The 20474-nt window shown below is 37.1% G+C and overlaps 1 protein-coding gene across 4 annotated transcripts in view; it reads right to left on the reverse strand.

Moving 5' to 3' along the window:
* The window catches only part of LOC125462739 (ankyrin repeat and SAM domain-containing protein 1A-like), a 334971-nt gene that overhangs the window by 12227 nt on the left and 302270 nt on the right, over positions 1-20474 (reverse strand). For 2 of the 4 annotated variants that reach the window (XR_009447014.1, XM_059653454.1), the window contains exons 20-25: positions 12221-12346; positions 11528-11599; positions 11354-11440; positions 9445-9582; positions 5472-5648; positions 3370-3471 (exon numbers count right to left, since the gene is read on the reverse strand). Coding sequence is in view for 2 of the 4 variants with exons in the window: in XM_059653454.1 (XP_059509437.1) it covers positions 3370-3471; positions 5472-5648; positions 9445-9582; positions 11354-11440; positions 11528-11599; positions 12221-12346 (702 nt within the window). In the remaining 2 variants the exon portion in view is untranslated. The remainder of the gene's footprint in view (positions 1-3369; positions 3472-5471; positions 5649-9444; positions 9583-11353; positions 11441-11527; positions 11600-12220; positions 12347-20474) is intronic. The other 2 variants (XR_009447015.1, XM_059653455.1) reach the window with 1 other exon arrangement.

Below are 20474 nucleotides of genomic sequence, written 5' to 3' on the forward strand. Positions count from 1 at the left end.
CCTAGAGAGCGGATGTGTCACTTCCCTTCTTTTGTTTACAATTCTCCTTGAAAAAAAATTAGAATGTACAGCAAAGTGGATTGAGGGGAGTTAATCTTGCATAGACACAATAGATTGAATTACCTCTACATGCTACTACTTTTCTTATGGTTCTATGCAGTTCATCACCTGAAACCATTGAGTACAGTGTATGACAGGATCCTGTAACCTCACCATAATTCTATTAATAAAGACATAACAGATAGGGGCAGACTAGGAAAATCCATGGCAATGTGTACATGTAAACATTAAAAAGTGATGAATAAGTTGTTAAACTTCAAGCACAAACAGCGGTGAGTAAACATAAAACTAAGATCATGTGATTAAGGGTATTTTTATAGGCCTTCGAACTAAGTTAAACAGAGAGACAGGGTTAGACAGACAAACCTGCAGGGACATCAGTCAAGCAAGAACTATAGTGCGCTTATATTGGGAGACTTGAACTGCTAAATATTGATGAGGGCAATATTGGAGTAAAGGTGGTAGGAATTTCTGACATTTATTTCGGAGAATCTCCTTGATCAAGATGTGCTTGGCCCAACTAGAAAGATGGCATTGCTGGGAAATGAACTGGGGCAAGTGGATCAACATTCCAGTGGTAGAACATTTGTTTAAGAATGATCAAGTTGTAAATTTTAGATTAGATGGAGGCAATGGCAAAGTGGTAATATCATTGGGTTGTTAAATCAAGAACCCCGAGCTAAAAATTTAGGCATCAGTTCAAATCTTAGCAAGACAGATGGTCAAGCTTGAATTCAATAAAATCTGGTATTAAAAAAAGCCAGTCTAATGGTGACCATATAATCATTGTCGATAACTGCAAAATCCAGCTGGTTCAGTAAAATCCTTTAGGGAAGCATATCTACCATCCTCACCTGGTCTGATCTACGAGACTCCACTTCAACAGAAACTTGTTTGACACTGAATTACCCTCTGAAATGGCCCTGAAATATCAGCCTTGCCAGTGATACTCATGTAATAATCCCATGCAAAGGATAAAAGAATGTTATCAAGAGGACCAAGAAATAACCCAGTACAGCATTTCCAAATTAGAAAATGAATCCTAGTGTGACGAAAAGGGAGCTAGACATGGTAAAATGGAACGAGAGACTAACAGGAAAAACTGTAGCCAAATAACAGGTGATCCTTAAGAAAAAGAAGACGTTTGAGGTATAGGTTAAACACTTACAAATAAAGAAAAAGTAATGGAGACAAATTTAGAACCCCTTAGATGACAAGGGAGAGGGAGATTTTGATGAACCAAAAAAAAATGCATGTCAGGCGAATTCTTCAAATGACATGCAAATTAAATACATAAGCTGAGGGGGTTCGAAGAGGAAATTATGACAAAAAAGTGTATGAGAACTGAATGTCTGTTTCCACAACTGACACTGCAGACTTTTAAGGATAACCTATTAAAAATACACTTTCGCTTCTCGACCCGTGAATTGACCATTAGGTTAAAAACCCTCGGACTGACAGACAAATTTCAAAGATTCAGCCACAGCTGTCTCCATCAAATTTTACAATGCTTATTTAAAGTTTGTTATACTCATATCTAGTGCTGGCTACAAAGGGTCATTAAAATGCAAACAACTCTTCTCCCAAGGGTCCACTGAATCTTGAAAAGCTATGAAAGACTTCTTGGCATCTGAGGAACAGGTTTCAGGAAGATATACTCCAGCACTTGTTTTTTTTTGTGGAACAATAACCAATTTGAAATTAATATAACAGCCACAATCCTTAGATTGTGATAAAGACGGGTCATAGAATCCATTTCCTGTAGAAATCTCCCCTTCCCAGATTAACTAAGTGACATCAGAGAGGAGTTGTGTGTTTTATCTATTTAAGTTTCATTTAGGAAGTTCTGACAGTTGGTTAGAAGTATATTAAAAGGTGCCTACGGAGTTACTTATCTGTTGCTTCAAGTGCTGTGGAATCCAGCCCTGTGAATAGCAGTTGTCATATTAAAGGAGTATGGAAGGGGCTAAAAAATATCATAGCTCAATTTAGTCCCACTCATATGTTTATTGGTGAGTAATGTTTGGAGTACAAGGAAGAGGTGGGCTTTCTACTATTATTTTGATTGTGAACATTGAATTAAGTCCTGGTAATGACTAATTTCCCGCTGCAATTGGATTGAAAAAAATCCGTGTTTGCAATGAAATATAACACAAGACGCAAAAGCACGACTGTAGATTTCTGTTATCAGTAGCTTCTTTATACTTTACAGAATCTATCAAATACGACGTCCCCTGGAATATGAAAGATCAATCAAATTCAGAAGCAGACTGACTCTTCTGTCATATTCAATCAACGCAAAGACAAGTATCTGCTCGCAGTCCTAAGGATTAATTGATCTAAAACCATGGGTCAAGCTGGACATTTAAAAAGTGTGAAAGTACTAAGTAGGAAGTTTGGAGTGTTTGATAAATACAGACAAATAGTTTTAAAAGATTTGTTGTGCATATTTCATTTTTCCCCCCCATTAGTAATAAAGGTAAATGAAATTTCATAAAACCTCATGAGTCTATATGCTACTCATTATTCTTGTTTCAACAAATTGATGTTCATAAATAAATAAAATTCACACAATTTATTTCAGGTTTAAAACAGTTGCAGAACACAATTCTTGCTCCCAAGAATCCCTTAACAGTTACTTTTTAAATGTATTAACATCGCTAAGCTTGCTACATAAAATCCAGTTACATGGGGTACAAACTTTGCATGAAAATCATTTTATTCTTATGTGCTGAAAGCAACTAGAATTCTGGTCTATTTGAACTGAAGTTTCACTGTAAGAATGCAGAGTGAAAATGAAAAAATTAACCTTGGCTTTGAAATGCCACACAGAATGATAAATTGAAAAAGAAGAATTTAAAGAAACACAGGATGAAGCAATAGCCTCAACTTGACAAACTCCTTCAAGTGCTATAATTTCTACAAGTGCATAATTTAGTTCTTCTAATCACAAAGAATTTCTATGCCTTCAGTTGGGAAATACGGCAGTTAAATTTTGAAAAGATTCAACCACACTTTGAAAACTCAATGTTCTGTTTTAGCTTGGTGTGACTTCGAATATAAATGTTCCAAACTGAGAACCACATATACAAATAGGTCTTACTGTATTATGTGATTATTTTCAGAACTGTTAAGATGTACATTAAATGAGTATAGATTATGGAAATGTATCTCCCAGTAATGAAAATTTTGGTTGCATATTTTCATTTGGGTGGCAGCCATGAATGAATGAGAATGTAAGAAAGAACACTAGATAGAAACAGGGATAGATATACAAATATATATATATATATAGAGAGAGAAAAAAACCTGGACTCCTTGGCTGAACGCATGAAGCGGGAGAAGCGGATGCGAAGGCCTGTGAGTAGTGCACGTGTGACAGTAATAGCATCTGCTGTTAGGTGGCTGCACCTAGTTCATTTGGTAAGAAACGACAGCAGAGTCATTAGTGAACCAGTTACAGCATTCTGTAAAATTCAGCCAGGTCACCGATTTTAGATCAGCAGAAATATACATTCATTGAACTTATTGATTTTATCAATCAGCTGCTGCCCACGACAACACATTATACAGATAACTGCAAAGAAACCTCTAAGCTTTACCTTTTTTTCGCAAAATGACACCAGATCATCCAGATCATGGTGAAATTGGAGAAGTTTTTCATTGTATTTTACAGTTCTTCTTGTTGTAAGATACATATGACAATAAATTATTCATTCAATGTTATGACAGAAATTTTAAGCATGCTCACGTTTTTAAAACAAAAATTGAAGCCACTTCATTATATCTGTGAAATGACTGCTATTCATCAAGGTGAGAGATCTAACTCTTATAAAATATCTTGTTTCAGGTATCAAATGCCGGTATTCAGCAGCCCACAGATAAATAAACTGCCGGTGACATAAACCTTCCACCAATCTATCCCAATGATATATCTGAACTCAACTCCAAAAGAAATACTCAATCTTGGAATGCTCACTACTAAATTAAGAATTGCATTGAAAGCCTAAATGTGAATCCTAATGTCAAACTGCATGGGGCTCTGACTAGCCCTTACTTGGCACAGTCTACAAACATATGTTTATCTTCTATCAAAGGCACTTTACAAAAAATCAAACGTTGAGTTTCTAAACTACTTTACCTTTATTTCTGGTTTAAAACAATAACTACTGAGAGAAGGAGACAGTGGTGTCAACATTCATCCCAACAAACCATGCAACAAGAATTGCTACAGTACAGAAATATGTTGCTGACAATGTCCGGCCTGATGAGACAAATCTTGTGTTAAGAAAATTACTTTTGCCCTTTAATAATGTTAAAGACAATCACACTACAAGGTTATGAGCCAGAACCTCACCCAACTTAAAAGTTGAAGTAATATTTTTATGTAATATTTTTCTTCAGCAATTCTCAATTTCATCAACTTTGTTAAATCATCTTATAGTTCAGGTATTTCATGGTGTAATTTAAGGTTCCAACGTGTGGCAGGCTACGGTGATCCTGTATCACTACACTCTCCCCCAAGACAGCAACATTCTCATCTTTGGCATCTGACTACTCTACCTCAAAAAACATTTGTGGCACACAATTGCCAGACAATCCCCATCTCAAACAAGAGAGAATCTAACCAGAATAAAGAATTGATGACACCAGAGATCGGAAATAGAAACTGCTGGAGAAACTCACGTCTGGTATCAAGAGCAGTTCAGAGGCTAAGAATCTTGTAGTGAGTAATTCATCTCCTAACTCCACAAAGACTGACCACCACCTACAAGGCACAAGTCTGGAATTTGATAGAATATTTTCCATTTGCCTGGATGAGTGCAGCTCCAACAACTCTCCAGAAGCTCGACACCTGTCAGGACAAACAGTCCATTTTAACTGGTACCACGTCTACAAACATACACTCTTCTTCATTAATGCTCAGTAGCAGTAGTGAGTTACTGTCCACAAGATGCACGACAGAAATTCATCAAGGTATTATCAACAGTACTTCCAAACTCATAACCACAACCGAATGCAAAGTCAAGGGCAGCAAATACATGGAGTACTCAATCCAAGTTCTCATCCAAGCCACTTACAATGCTGACTTGGAATTGTTTTCCAAACAGCAACGTTGAAAAAGACAGCACATCATCTTCCACAGGGCAATTAGAGAGCAGTAAGAGTTGGTTGAACCAGTGAAACCTACATTGCCGGAATGAATTAAAAATATCTCTTATCGGTTTCAGTCATTCCTCTAAATAATAGACAGAATATGCTGCTGAAATGTTAAGTAGTGTAAGCATAAATTTGTTTTCCTCAATATTTGCTCTCAAATGAAAATGTTCAGACAACTTTCATACTGTATACAATCAATGCACAAAAGACTGAACTCCATCTTGAATACGCAAGGATTTATGGGCACTTACAGTAGATTTTCTCATGCTGGATCGTGGTTTAGGAATTGGTTTAGATGACCTAATTTCTTCTGACTCTGGCTCAGCTGTGAGATAGGACTTCTGAGCAGGTTTCTGGGCTTGTAAAGCAAGCTGGTAGGCCACTTCAAATGCCTGTCCTAGTGTGAGGATGATTTCATATGTTAAATTCTGGGAAAGAGAACAGAAAATAACAAGTGAGTTATTATTTGTCTTTATTTCAAGTTCCAATACCATCCACTACAGTAACTTGCACTGTTCTTACTAGGTTTATTAGGTCAACAAACCAAATTCCTATTAATCAACTTGAAAAACAATTCCAGTTTAATGAGGAGCCCAAATCATTAATTCCCCTCGTCAAATCAAACACAACTGTACATAAGGAATTCCTGTAGTATTTATGGCTTCTTGAAGAACGAGAAAACGACCATCCTAGTCTGGGTGTTGTCCTAGTGTCTCAGGACCCTGCGTTCCCAGCACTTTTTGGCATGTTATTTGTGCCGTCTTTGATGAAGACCTATCTCTCTCTCCTCCCCCCACCACTCCCTGTGCCCTCTTTGGTGAAGACCCCACTCTCTCTCTCTGGGTGTTGTGTAATGATAAACGAACAATGTGATGTTCCTTGGGAAAGAGTGGCCACAATATGAATTTTTGGTTAAGGTGCCAATTGTTTAAAAAGCACATGGAGGAAATGCAACAATTGCTCATTCCACTCTGACAAAAGTAAAACTGGAAAGGTGGCCTCAACATGGCTAATAAAGTAAATTAAGGATTGTATTTGATCCAGAGAAAGGGCAAACAAATTGGCCAAAAAAATGAAAAACAAAACAACACACGTTTGGGAGCAGTTTAGAATTCAGCAAAGGAAAACAAAAGGATTGATTATGAGGGAAAAACAGAGCAGGAAAATAAGCTTATGGAGAATGTACAAACTGATCATAGAGGTGTGAGGAGATAGGGTTAGCGAAGACAAATGCAAGTCCCTTACAGTCAGAAACATGGCAATGTTACAATTGAGAAAAGTGAGACGGCATTCCAGTTAAATACATGTTTTGGACCGGTTTTCACCAAAGAGGGCACAAATAACATTCCAAAAAAATACTGGGAACGCAGGGTCCCGGGGGAGGGAGAGCGGGCGGGGGGTGGGGGGAGAAGAGAAAAAAAGAGAGCGCGCGGGGGGGGGGGGGGGGGTAGAGCAAGAGAGGGGGGGGGTAGAGAGAGAGCGCGCGAGAGAGAGAGAAAGAGAGAGAGCACGCGCGCGAGAGGAGGGGGGTGGGGGGGGGGGGCGAGATCTTCACCAAAGAGGGCACAAATAACATTCCAAAAAATACTGGGAATGCAGGGTCCTGAGAGACAGAGAAATTGAAGAAAATCAGTATTAGTGGGGAAAATGTGTTGAGGAAATTATTGGGATTAAAAGGCTGATAAATCCCCAGGTTTTAATAATCCACAATAGGGTACTTAAGGAAGCGGCCCTGTAAATAGTGCATGCATTGGTGATCATCTTTCAAGATTCGATCGACTCTGGGACAGTTAAACTATATTATATTAAACTATAGACCTAACATCAGTAATGGGGAAAATGCTACATTTGGGAAACATCCATTATAAAATATTTAACAGCAGATCACTTACAAAACAGTGACAGGACTGGACAGAGTTAGCACATACTGATAAGGGGGAACCAATGGATATCGTTTGTTTGGACTTTCAGAAAGCTTTCAATAAGGTCCCACATAACAGATTAGCACGTTATGGTAAGGTACATGTGATTGGGGGTGGTGTACTGATGTGGATACAGAACTGGTTAACAGACTTGGAATAAAGAGTAGGAATATTTGACTAATGGGGCAGCATAGGGACGAGTGCTTGGACCCCAGTTATTTACAACGTACATCAGTGATTTAGATGAGGGAACTAAAGGTAATATCGCCAAGTTTGCAGATTACAATAAATTGGGTGGGAGGGCACAACAATGCTTCAGTGCGATTTACAAAAACAGGAAGGCAGATTATTTTCCAAATGATAATAGACTGGGAAAGTGGGAAACGTGGGTGTCACTAGGCACTGCAAGTAAACATGCAGGTGCAGCAGGCAATGAAGAAGCCAAAATGGTATGTTGGCCTTCATAATGAGAAGAATCAAGTACAGGAGCAGGGATATCATGCTGCAAATTTTACAAGGCCTTGGAGACATCCCAACTGGTATATTGTGCAGTTTCAGTCACCTTATCTAAGGATGGGTGCTCTGGCTATGGAGGGAATGTACTGAAGGTTTACATCTGATTGGGCAAAGAGCAGGACTGATGTATTAAGAAAAACAGGATCAGTGAGGACTACAGTCACTTGAGTTTAGAAGAACGAAGGGGATCTCATAGATACCTATAAAATTCTAACAGGACTAGGTAAGTTAAACACATGAAGACTTTTCCGTTGACCAGCAAGCCCAGAACCAGGAATCCCAGTCTAAAGATATCAGGTAGGCCATTCAGGAGAAATTTCCATGTCCAGAGAATGGTGAGCCTGCAGAATTCTCTTGCTATAGAAAGTGGTTACGGCCAAAATATTGAATGTTTTCAAGAAGTTAAATAAAGTTCTCATGGCTGAAGAAATCAAAATGGGGAGAAAGCCGAAGGGAGTACTGAGTTGGATGATCAGCCATTATCATACTGAATGGCGGAGCAGGCTTGAATGGTCAAATATCCTACTCCAGCTCCTAATTTGTATGTTTTTATGTCATATCAGAGTACGATACTTCCTATTGTATAATACCTGCTGACAATGAAGTTGTGGATGACCTTTCAAATGCAATAATACCGAGAATTATCATCACCGCTGTATAAAAGTCAAAATGAATACAAACAGGTTTAATTCAATGCTTCACTGTCATAGTAAGCCTGCAATCAGAGCAAGGACATTTATACCAAACAATTAGACACCAAAGACTCCAAACTAAATTTGGGTTGTAAAAACAAAAGCCACAATAGCAGTTTAAATCATTTTAGATTAAATCCAAAACATGATACAGTTTTACATTGGGGGTAATATGGGACAAGACACTATAGTAGCTTAATCCCAAACAGCTTGCTTCAAAGAGATCCTTTTAGAACAACGAGCATCTGCCATAGAGCTCTCAGCCATGTTCACGTTTGCTCAGGACTACCACTAACTGAGGAAACATGCTGCGCTTCCTCAATTTTTATTTCAATTGCTCAATGCTTTCACAGAATAGCAAGAGTCAAAAGCCTCACACAAGACTGAAGGTGGCTCCTCCAATCAACAGAACACCCAGCTCATGGTAAGCTTTTCTTTTTAAATGAAAAGCAACCTGTGACTACTTGTGTATATTTTAGATGAGCATTTTATTTTTGAAGTGACAGCCCAGCTAGTGCAGAACCTCACTGTCATAGTTCCACCAAAACTTTGTTTGTGAATAATCAAAGCATTACACAGCATGACAACTTAATGATCAGAAAAAAATAACCATAAACCAAAGCTGGTCAATGATGCCCAAGAAAAGGGGGAGGGCGGCAGCATGGTGGTTCAGTGGTTAGCATTGCTGCCTTATAGTGCCAGGGACTTGGGTTTGATTCCACTCTCGGGTGACTGTCTGTGTCGAGTTTATACAATCTCCCTGTGTCTGCATGGGTTCCCTTCAGGTGCTCCAGTTTCCTTCCAGTCCAAAGATGTGCAGCTTAGGTGGATTGGCCATAGAGTCCTGGGTTTTGCAGGCTAGGTGGGAAATTCAGCGTTACAGGGATAGGGTAAGGAAGTGGGTGCAATGGATTGACGTGGACTCGATGGGTTGAGAAGCATGCTTCCACACTGTAAAGATCCTATGATTAGGATGAAATCCTATTTGGCAACAGGGAAGCAATTCCTAGAAGCTGAAAGCTATTGCCATGTCATCTTGAGGAGCAACAAAACACAGCATCACTTGATTACTCATTAAAAAAAAAATTACATACTACATCGAGTGTGCTGAAAACATGACAATAGTGGTGATTTGTCTGCAAGTCTTTAGTGATATAAGCAAATGTACAGAGGTCTTCAGGGTCCTGGGCTGCACAGGAAATATTGCGGATTTCATGTTCAGCAATAATATTCTGTGAAAAAAACAGAATTAACATGATTAAATAGATCACAAAGTTAATTAAAGAAATTCAAAGCCTGGTTTTGGATGGTCGAGGGGGCAGCGGTGTTATGGAGAAATGCCAAACATAATGCCAAATGCAACACTGTCAGAAAAAGTCACTTTCAACTTGCCAATCATATCTTACAAAAATACATAAAGGACGGCTGGCAACAGGGTAATACGTTAGTAATTTAATGGAATTGCTCCTTGTATCATAAATCATTGGATTAAATTAGCACTGTTAACTAACTCTCATTCTCTCTGGTATATACATTGGCCTCCTACAAAAGCGACCACTTTGATCTGTAACGCATTGCTCACATAAAAGGCCAGAATTTCTCCAAGGTATAGCAGTTTATAGCACTTTTAACCATGATATCACTTTTGATATTTGCTCTTATTGCCTCTTCTCTGCCTGGCTAGTAAAGAAGTTGACTGAGTAACACATGACTTATCGTTGTACAAGATAAACACGATCGCTGAGCTGGCCGCACTACTGCATTGGACTACACTGGGCAACAAAGAACTAAACAACAGTATTTTTGCATTGTCGCAGAAACGTTGAGTATCGTTGTCACAGATTTTGACTTTTCCTGTGCAGAGTGCAAGGCCAATTTAAGGGCAACACTTCCCTGTATCAAGGCTTTGCTTGCTACTCACTTTGTCTTTGCTACAAAGCACTTAAGGTTACATAAATGACCTATCTACTATGGGTCTCTGCTATCAATATGGATTTGTTGCACTGGCAGAGAATGGAAGATTTTACACTGTCAGCAGCAGTATGCATCTTGGAAGTAACAGAACAAATGAGGGTGATATAATGACAAACCTCAACTGGCAGCCTGATAAGTGATAGATAGTTTGAAGCATGAGAGTTACCAAGTCATGTGAAACATCTAAAAATCAACAAAGACTGGAAATCTGTATCCTACGTCAAGTCAAGAGATATTCATGATGTTTTGAGTGCATATGTAGGCACAAATATATTAATAAGTAGATCTTTTATAAGATTATATCCAAGAAATTTTTTTTAAATTGCGAATGCAAAAGAAACAGTTCTGGGCTTAATTGGTCGCAATTAGTGTTGCATTTTACCTTAGAAATATTAAAACTTAGCTTTTGCATCTTTTTCATAACTACAGAGAGTTAAAAGCACAAGAAAATGTCACCTCAGTCTGGAAACCCAGAACTGTTCACATTTAGAATAATCTGTTGTCTAAAAAAACAGACCAGTACAGCAATTTCTAGATCTTATTCCTATGATTTCAGTCCATAATACCGTGCAGTCCAGAAGTAAATGTTAAAAGGTAATAAATCATGAGACATCAAGTTTGAAATAGGTATTCAATAAATAAACTGCAGCAAGCATAACAATGCCAATACATGTCAACAAAACAGATGAGGAATTGACAAACCCACTGGCAGACTAAGACTCAGTAAGAAATAAGAAGTAAATATTTTACAGGGTACGTCAGCTCAAAAATTGTTTATGCGCATCGGATTTACATATGTAAAGTGAAATAGGAACAATCCTTTAAAGGCAAGTGCTATGTTATTGCATTCAAGGTGAAACAAATGTATAGCAAACCAAATAAAAACAAATGTGAAACCTAATATTTATTTTGCTGCCTAATATTTATTTTTATGCATTCCATGAGTCTAACAAAATGAACAAAAAGGTTAAAGACAAGATACATAAAGATACAATGAAAATAATGCTTTTTTAATAATTCTACAATTACCTTGTTGAAGGCATCAATGAATTTTACACCCTTGTATGTGATGGAGAGGAAAATAGTTGGAATCTTTTTCATTTGTTCAGTTGATTTCTAGACAAGAGAACAAAACAAACGTTAAAACATTCAATTATGATTTACTCCAAAATATGGACTTAATTTGTGATCAAAGATACAAACCCTCATCTTTGCACAAGCATCTTGTGTTGATTCAGTCCCCTTCAGTTCCTTAATCAGCATGGAACCCAAATACTGCAACAAATGAAAAAGTAATCACACTATTTCTTTTGGAAGATAAGTGAATAAAAAAAGTCACAAGCCTATTAAAAATTTATAGATGTAAAGCTCAGGCTAAGGTCCAGCAGCTGACAAACTAGGGAAGCTTCCAAAGACGATTGTCTTCATGATGTGACTTTGTAAGAATACTCATACCAAGTAAAGTTCCTAAGTACTGGTCAGTACTGAAAGATCATTGAATACTTTAGACTTCTGACACTCATAAAACATATCACTGAATATCAGTTGGTACTGTGTATTTCCAGAGAAGTATGCCTAATCCCCTAAATTACAAATGGCATTTGCACTAGGTTGGCAACAAGTAATAGGAGGGAAACGACCTATCTTTGTGCGTAAAATAATGGTTGAATTTGAAGCAGGTAAACCTAGAGAAGAATATGGTGAAGTCAATGGAAACAGTTACAACAATACCCAGTGGATATCTGACTTCAACAGTGCTTCAGATAGCTGGCAATTTGAAAAGCACCAAGGCCAGAAATGAGCACACAATTTATAATCTAAAAACTAGTGAACATTCTGTTCATGGCACATAGCACTGAACAAAGCAAACTGCTAATTCAAGGACTACATACTCACATTAGCCTCATAGCCACAAGATTCAAAGATAAGTTTCTCTGGTTGGTGCTGCCAGTTCTGAACAGGAGCATATGGTGTTGCTAAACTTGGTGGGCGAAGCGTTAATCTTGACTCCCGCTGATCATCCTGGCCAAATGATATAATAAAACTTGTTGATACAAAATTTCTGACATCAGTTTAAGATTATTGACAGTACCTATACTGTTATCAAAAGTGCTGATGTAATTACATAAAACTTTCACACTTCTCTCATGTTAAGAGGTAGATATGCCAATGAGTCTTTAGGGAAAATTACCAATCACTGCTTACTTCTCTCAACCTGCATACAAATCAACCTTTAGATCACTTTAGGTTATGTCCAACAAGGTGTGGCAGCTAATTAATCCTCAGAAAATGCTTATTTATAGTGAATCATGTTGTGATCATCAAAAATGGTCAAGCAAGCTTACTTGATTAATCTTGTATGGTGCTACCCTTACAAGGCAATATATCCTTCAACTCTGACTAATTATTGTATTTAATCAGTACTGCCATTTGGGGGTTAGATCACATTCAAAATCCATTTACAGAAACTGTACTAATGTTCTTGGTGAATCTGTCACAGTTTTAAAAGACAGGCCTCAAGAAATGGATCTCCTGTTTTTGCTGATGCACAGTTTTATGAAGCGACAGCAACCTAGGTCAAATATATTTTTTTCTACATCTCTCCTGCTCATCCTTTTTTGGCATACAAGCTATCAATACTCCAATTTAAAACAGCAAAGTAAAAAAGTTTGCAATATTTGTGTAAGACAGTAAGAAAATACTCTCCCCCGAAGAGCTAAAATGTCATCAGGAAGTATGAACAGGTCAAATGTGCATTTCAAAGAAAATTACAGAGTAAAGGATATTGAGATATCAAACAGTTTCCATCTTTCACAGGCAATATGATTTACTGAACTACTGATCTTTCACGGCAGAGTCCTGGGTTTGTAGGCTGAGTAGTAGAGCTTATAACAATTGCAAATTATGCAAACATTTGATGAATAATTATATATCTAAAACTGAAAAATTATTTAACCCGGCAATAAAAGCCCTACTGTAAGTTACAGCCAAAAGAGCAATAACAAAGCAGTAAAAAGAGAAAGAATCCATTGTCATCAAAAGACTGAAACCTGTGTGGTTTCAGGGAGAACTAGCTGCAGCTGTGACAAAAATAAATGGCACTGAATGGAAAATCCTTTAAAAAGTGGAGAATTATGCTGTTAAATTTCTACGAGAATTACATTTTATTCATTTCAATCGATAAACCAAATTTTAAAATTGTTTACGTAACAATTTCTGTGATCATAGGAATAATTCTTTCAAATAATGTACTTGTATTTACCACTTATTATGTAGGTTTCCTTATTACAGTAAACATTATACTGCATAATGCTGTACAAATTATGCAGCATTAGTGGACTTTAATACATTTATGAACTCTCTTCAAAAGTGACTTTCTAGTTATAAATGCCACACTGATTTCTCTGGTACTGAGAAAGTATTAATCACTAGAAACCCACCTTTTACGAAGGCACTGCATTTAGATTAAGATCTTTAGAGCAGCACTACGATACTTACAGTACCATTTTGATTTTCTTTTATTTGAAAATTATTAGGAGTGTCACTGTCATTACTATATGCAAACATGAAAAAACAAAAGGGAGGGACCATTCACTTCACCATTTCTGATCTATCCAACATCTGGCTCAGCGACATACCAACAAACACCAGCATCACGAATAGATCCGGAAGGTAGTGAACTCTTACTCGGTGACCAAAAAAAAACCTCGACACATGCCTTGTTTCTTCTCAGAGGAAGAATGCAAAACCTGCTGGGTGCCTTTAACGAGTTCAGTAGTTTGGAAACTGCAGAAATGTGCTAACGTTATACAGCAAACCATTCTTCTCTGACCAAGCAAGTTGAAAGTTTGTAAACACAATGATACAGCAGAGGAGGATACTATTTGGTTTGCAGTGCATACTGTCTCTTTGGAAAGCTTTCTCAAATCTCTTCAAAATTTCCTCTTCAAGCATTCATCCAGTTCCCTTTAGCAAGTCATCAGTGAATCAGTTTCTACCGTCCTTTCAGGCAGTACTTTCCAGATTAGTGGCCTTGCTGTGCGAAAATAATTTTCCTCAACTTGCCCGTGGTTCTTCTGCCATTTACCTTAAATCACTTTTTTCCCCCGAGTACTACCCTTCTGTCACTGAATTACCCAATTAACTAAATAAAATTACCACACATAGCCAATTTCTCTAGATTCAGCTCTGCAACAAGAAACACCATATATGCTTTCAGCCCTCTTGTTATTGTTCTCAGAAATCTCATCACCCTAGGACCTTGAATTCTTTCCCAAAATGTACGACCAGAATTCATTACAACATTGCAGCTAAATAGAGCCTAAGTAGAACTTGTTTGCTTTCAACGCTATGCCACTGGTTATAAACTCAAAGGTCTCTAATTTTTTTTCCAAAAGTCATATTCATGTTCTCTCATCTTTAAAGATTTGAGTATGTAAAGCACTGGTCTTGCTGTTCCTACATCCAAGTTGAAATTCTCTTTTAGTTCACATTATCCTGTACTTTGATGGAGAGTGATAAAAAAGTGTTTTTTCTTATCCAGAGTGAAGGACTGAAAGATAGACAGCTCAGGAGCAGAGAAGAAATGTAAATTACAGCAGGTGGATTCAATGCCAAAACAAGTATGGAGATATAAATGAATAGAGTGACAGACAGAACAGATCTAGAAAGAAATGAGGAGAAAAAAAGCATCAGTGTGGTTGGTTGGCTCGCCGAGCTGGTTTGTTGTTCCACAGACGTTTCATTACCCTGCTGGGTAACATCATCAGTGTCTCAGAAAAAAACTTGACTCATATTTGGAATTTTTAAAAGTAATTAAAGCCTCACAAGAGTTAAACTCCGCATCTTTACTAGAAAGGCTGATTGGCAGCATTACATCAGTAAAAAGATATCAGCACTTAAAATGCCCAGACTTAAATTTCTGGAGCAAGTTTAGTTCATATCTACCACACAAATTCACACCATTCAAATAGTGAGGCAGACAAAGCAATGCCATTTGTGAAGTAGTGAATTACTTTGATACTTACATTTAAATACTCATCTTCCCCTTGCCAAAATAACTTATACTATTTGCATTTAGATAACGGACAGCATCTTTAGCTTCACTGTTACTTCGATGGCACTATCAATCCCAATGGTAATACCTCACCAGAAGGTGGGGCCAAAGACTTCTTTGACCTTGTTAACAATCTAATGTGAAACCTAGACAAACTTCATTCCTTAAAGAAGGAACTCAAGTCAATTTGGCTCTGCCAGTAAATATAGCTTTTGTAGGCTTCCATGCTTTCTCAATTGTGTGGCATCATGCCAGTCTTCCTTCAGCAACAAATCACAGTGTGATTCCTACAATTTTGAACACTGAACGAAAACAGTAATGCCACAAATCAAAGGAAAAATTTTGGATTGAAATAAAACCATTACTAATATACACGAACTATACTAATGAGTGGTACAAGTAACTTATCTATGTATCCAGGATAGCACAGCACCTAGCCCATCTGGAAGGTATGTTTCATATGGGATGAAATGATGTAATGGTGTTCATTAGATTATAAGAAATAAGAGAAGTAACAACCAGTATATCGAGTCTTTTCTGCATATTAACAAGAATGTGGCTGACTTTAAAAATGATCGTGGTTGATCAGATTGTGGCCTTAAATATGCTTTCCCATGTCAATCAAAAATCTTACTTAAGTTCTGAATATATTTAATGGCTCCAGTCTCCTCTGCTCTCTGGGTAGCAAATTTCAAACACTAATAACCTGCTCAGGGAAGAAATTATCATTTTAAACTGTGCGTCTTAGTCCTATCTATGCGCCCGCCCCCCCCCCCGAGAAAAATAGATCCTCCTAACAACCATCTTGTCAAGTTCACTCAGAATAGTATGCTTCAATAAGATTATCATTGTTCTTCAAAACTTCATAACATAGGTTTAAATTGGTCAATACTTACTCATAGAAAAATCCCTTCAACTCAAATCAGCTGGGTGAGCCTTCTTTGAACACATTTAATTTTAAGATAGTACAATTGTGATGGCAGGAATGGACTGATAATCAAACTCCACTGAGTTGCACCAGGAGTACACGTTTAAATGCAAATTGCCAAAATGCCAAATGTTCCCCTTTATTTCTGCTAACCAAAACCAAGCTTCTTAAAGAAACCTAAAATAAGTGACAAAGCTGGTTAATATCTGAACAATAATCCAGGGCTGGAACTCTATTCCTTTAAATCCAAATAAGGATCTCCACACAAAAAGTAACGGCTCTGCAGAGATAATTAAAAAAAAAACACAAATAGGAAACGAAAACCATGTACTGACCAATGATCTGGAAAACAAAGCAAAAACATTGACGGATTTTCACAATTCACTAATCATTGTGTTCAATCAAATTGCTGACAGCCACATTACAATGGGTGATCTTTTAAACAAATCACCAGTTTCATGGTTGTCAAGGTTGTCAAAATACTGAGGTGTGGTCTTTATTAAGTGCCCAAATTTCAACGAGAGAAAGGGTGAGAGATATTTTGCAGTCTTACGGCTGCTTCTTCTCTTAGTTCCTTTTGGATTACGAGTCATAGAGCTGTACAGCACGGAAACAGACCCTTCAGTCCAACTCATCCATGCTGACCACATATCCTAAACTGATCTAGCCCTATTTTCTAGCATTTGGTCCATACCCCTCTAAACCCATCTTATTCATGTAACCATCCAGATGACTTTTAAATGTTGTAGTTGAACTAGCCTTGACCATCTCACTCTGGCAACTCATTCCACACACGCACCACCCTCTGCATTAAAAAGTTGCTCTTTAGGTCCCTTTTAAATCTTCCTCTCTCATTTTAAATCTGTGCTTTCTAGTTTTTGACTCCCCTACCCTGGGAAAAAGACGTTGTCTATTTACCCTATTCATGCCCCTCATGATTTTATAAACTTCTATAAGGTCACCTCTCAGCCTCCAGTGCCCCATGGAAAATAGTCCCAGTTTATTGAGCCTCTCCCTATAGCTCAAACCCTCTAAGCGTGACAACATCCTTGTAAATTTATTCCGAACCCTTGCAAGTGTTTGAAGCAGAAGCCAAATCCAGCCAAGGCTGCTAGGCAATCAGCAGCATATCGGCCCCAATAGTACCTTCCAAAGACAGGTATTCCAATAATTAAAGGCAATAAAAGTTTTTATTCAAGCAAGTGCCTAAACCGTTCAATACCTTTCAGTTTTCTTTTCAAACCATCCATGTATATTTATGTATTCACAACAAAGTACATCATTCTTTAAGTCAAGAGGCCAAAATTTGGGGTGCCGTCTCAACAATATCCAATACAGCTCCAGAAAAACTTGGCTTTTTTATGCTCCTTCGCAATGAACTGAATATTCTATTTGCCTTCCTAATTACCCGCTGTACCTGCAAGCTAACCTTTTACAATGCATGCACAATACACCCAGATCCCTCTACACTGCAGTATTTAGCAGCTCTATTTAATAATATTATTGAATTTAATTAAATAATATTCTGCTTTTCTATTCTTTGGTCATTCAATTACCTGTTCTACATCTCTTTGCAGAGTCTTTGCATTCTCCTCACATGTGCACTTCCTAATTATTTTGGAATTAGCAGCAATTCTGGCTCTAATACAGACTGTCTTCATCAGAGTCATTAATACAAATCATACAGTTGAGGCCCCAAGCACTGATCCCTGTGGTACTCTACAATTTTGCTATCTGAAAATACAATTTATCCAGACTCATTCCTGTTAAATCCATGCTAATTATATCATTCACACACTATGAGCTTTTACCTTGTGCAGAAACTTTTTGTGTGATATCATAGTAAATGCCTTTTGAAATCTAAATACAAAACAGGATTCCATTTATTCAACTAGCCTGCTGCATGGTCAAAGATCTCTAATAAACGTAGCAAATGTTGCTTTTCACAAAATCATCTGATTGTCCGATTGTGTTACAATTTTCTAAATATCCTGCCACTATCTCATTAATAATAGATTCAAACATCGTTCCAATGGTAGATGTTACAGCACATGGTCTATTGTTTCCTGTCTTATGTCTTCCTTCCTTGAAAGAATAAAGATTTCACGTTTGCAGTTATCTAACACATTTGGGCCATTCCAGAAACTAGAAAAGTTTCGAAGATTGCAACCAATACATTCAACTATTGACTGAAACTACTGGATCTAATTTTTCAAAAGCCCAGCAATGCTGTCAGGTTGAGGGATTTATATCTTTTAGTACCATTAGTGAAGAGCTCTTGTGACACAGTGGCAGTGTCCCTGTATCTGGGCCAGGAGGTCAGAGTTTGGTTTCTATCTGCTCCAATTGTGTATCATAACATCTTTGGAGAAGGTGATTATAAAATAGCTTCATTTCCATTAGTTTACCTTGATTTTTTCTCTTGTGATTAGGATTGTTTTAAGCTCCTGACTTCTGCCTCTTGACTTCTGCTATTTTTCAGATGCTTTCTGTGTCTTCATTATACAGACAAATACAAAACTCATGATCTAAAGTCTCCACCATTTCCTCCGTCTCTATTATTAATTTCACAGTCTTGCCCTGTAAAGGGCCAATGCTTTATTTAATTATTCTCTTCCTTTCCATTACCTAGAAAAAAAACTTTCTTGCTAGTTGTTTCTCATACTTCAATTCGCTCTTTTCTAAAAAAAAGTCATCCTTCGTGGTTTATATATATTACCCCAAACTTATTAACTACAACTATTCTTTGCAGCATGGTATATCTTTTCTTTTAGCAAAGTGTGGAGTTGGATGAACACAGCAGGCCAAGCAGCATCTTAAAAGCACAAAAACTTTTGTGCTCCCAAGATGCTGCTCGGCCTGCTGTGTTCATCCAGCTCCATACTTTGTTGCGGATTCTCCAGCATCTGCAGTTCCCATTATCTCTGATACAATCTTTTTTCTTTTAATTTGATATTGTCCTTCATTAATGCATCTTTCAAGTGGTAACTTTCTAAACAAACAAATTCTATTGAGATGAAGTTATGAAATATCTGTCAATGATTTTTAATTATCTTTCCTTTTAATCTGTTTTGTATAAATGCTAGAAAATTCCTGGACAGCAGAGATACTATACTCACCTGATCAACAAAATTTCACCAGCACAGATGCTAAATAAGAAAAATCCTACATGATGTGCATTAACAAATTTAGCGCAATTAATCTATGCCTATATTACTTCTAAATTGTAACTATTTATGGGATGCAACTAATTGCAAAAGTACACCACTACATTTAGTGGAGAGCTGAATAAACATAAACAGTTAAAATAATCACAAATAATTGGTGTTACATTTAATATAGACCACTGTTTAGCAAAAGCAATTTAGCTTCACCATACCCCACCGTAAACTCATTTCCATGAATTACCAACATTTATTGTACTGTACAAGTATAAAACAAAGACCTAAAGGATGTTAAATTAATTTTAAATGAATTTCAAAAACAATATATGCAAACTTGTACATTATGCTTTCTAACGTTTCAATTTTTGTAATGTCTTTTGCAAATGCTTACATGGTTTTAAGAGGAACAAACATTGTGAAGTCATAAAACTTTAAATGTTGCCTTGCTGCATATAAACGTAGTCAAATAAATGAAGCTCGGGAATGTCAAATCAAAGATTACTGGTCATTAAAAGCTTTGGTGAAACTTAAGGGAATTGCATAAACCTCCAAAAGAATATTTATATCAATTCAATCACTATCCAGGCACTGTGTTTGATAAAGAATGCTATCTCTTTATATTTAGCATTATTTATCAACACAATTTGACATTTATATAGTTTATGAAGCACATTTCATCCAATGATTAACAGCAACGTCAGGTTATCCAACAACCTTGGTCAAGCACAGAATGAAAAATGTTCACTGCATTACAATTACTTAATATTCTGCAGGCTCATGGCCACAGGTCTTTACTTTTTCTCATTTCAGTATCTTTATCACAAAAGTTTGTACACTGCATTTCTGAATTTTATCTGTGTGAGGAGATACTGAAAGAAGGGTACATTAAACAGTTCAAATAGCCAGCTAAATGATTTTAGCATCACATTTGCAGTTTCCTTTCAAAGGACTATTTCAGTCCATTGCTCTGGAAATCATGAAACTGACTGTGAAGTGCACAAG

This window comes from Stegostoma tigrinum, chromosome 21 (assembly GCF_030684315.1).
Source record: "Stegostoma tigrinum isolate sSteTig4 chromosome 21, sSteTig4.hap1, whole genome shotgun sequence".
In the NCBI taxonomy this organism is placed as follows: domain Eukaryota; kingdom Metazoa; phylum Chordata; class Chondrichthyes; order Orectolobiformes; family Stegostomatidae; genus Stegostoma; species Stegostoma tigrinum.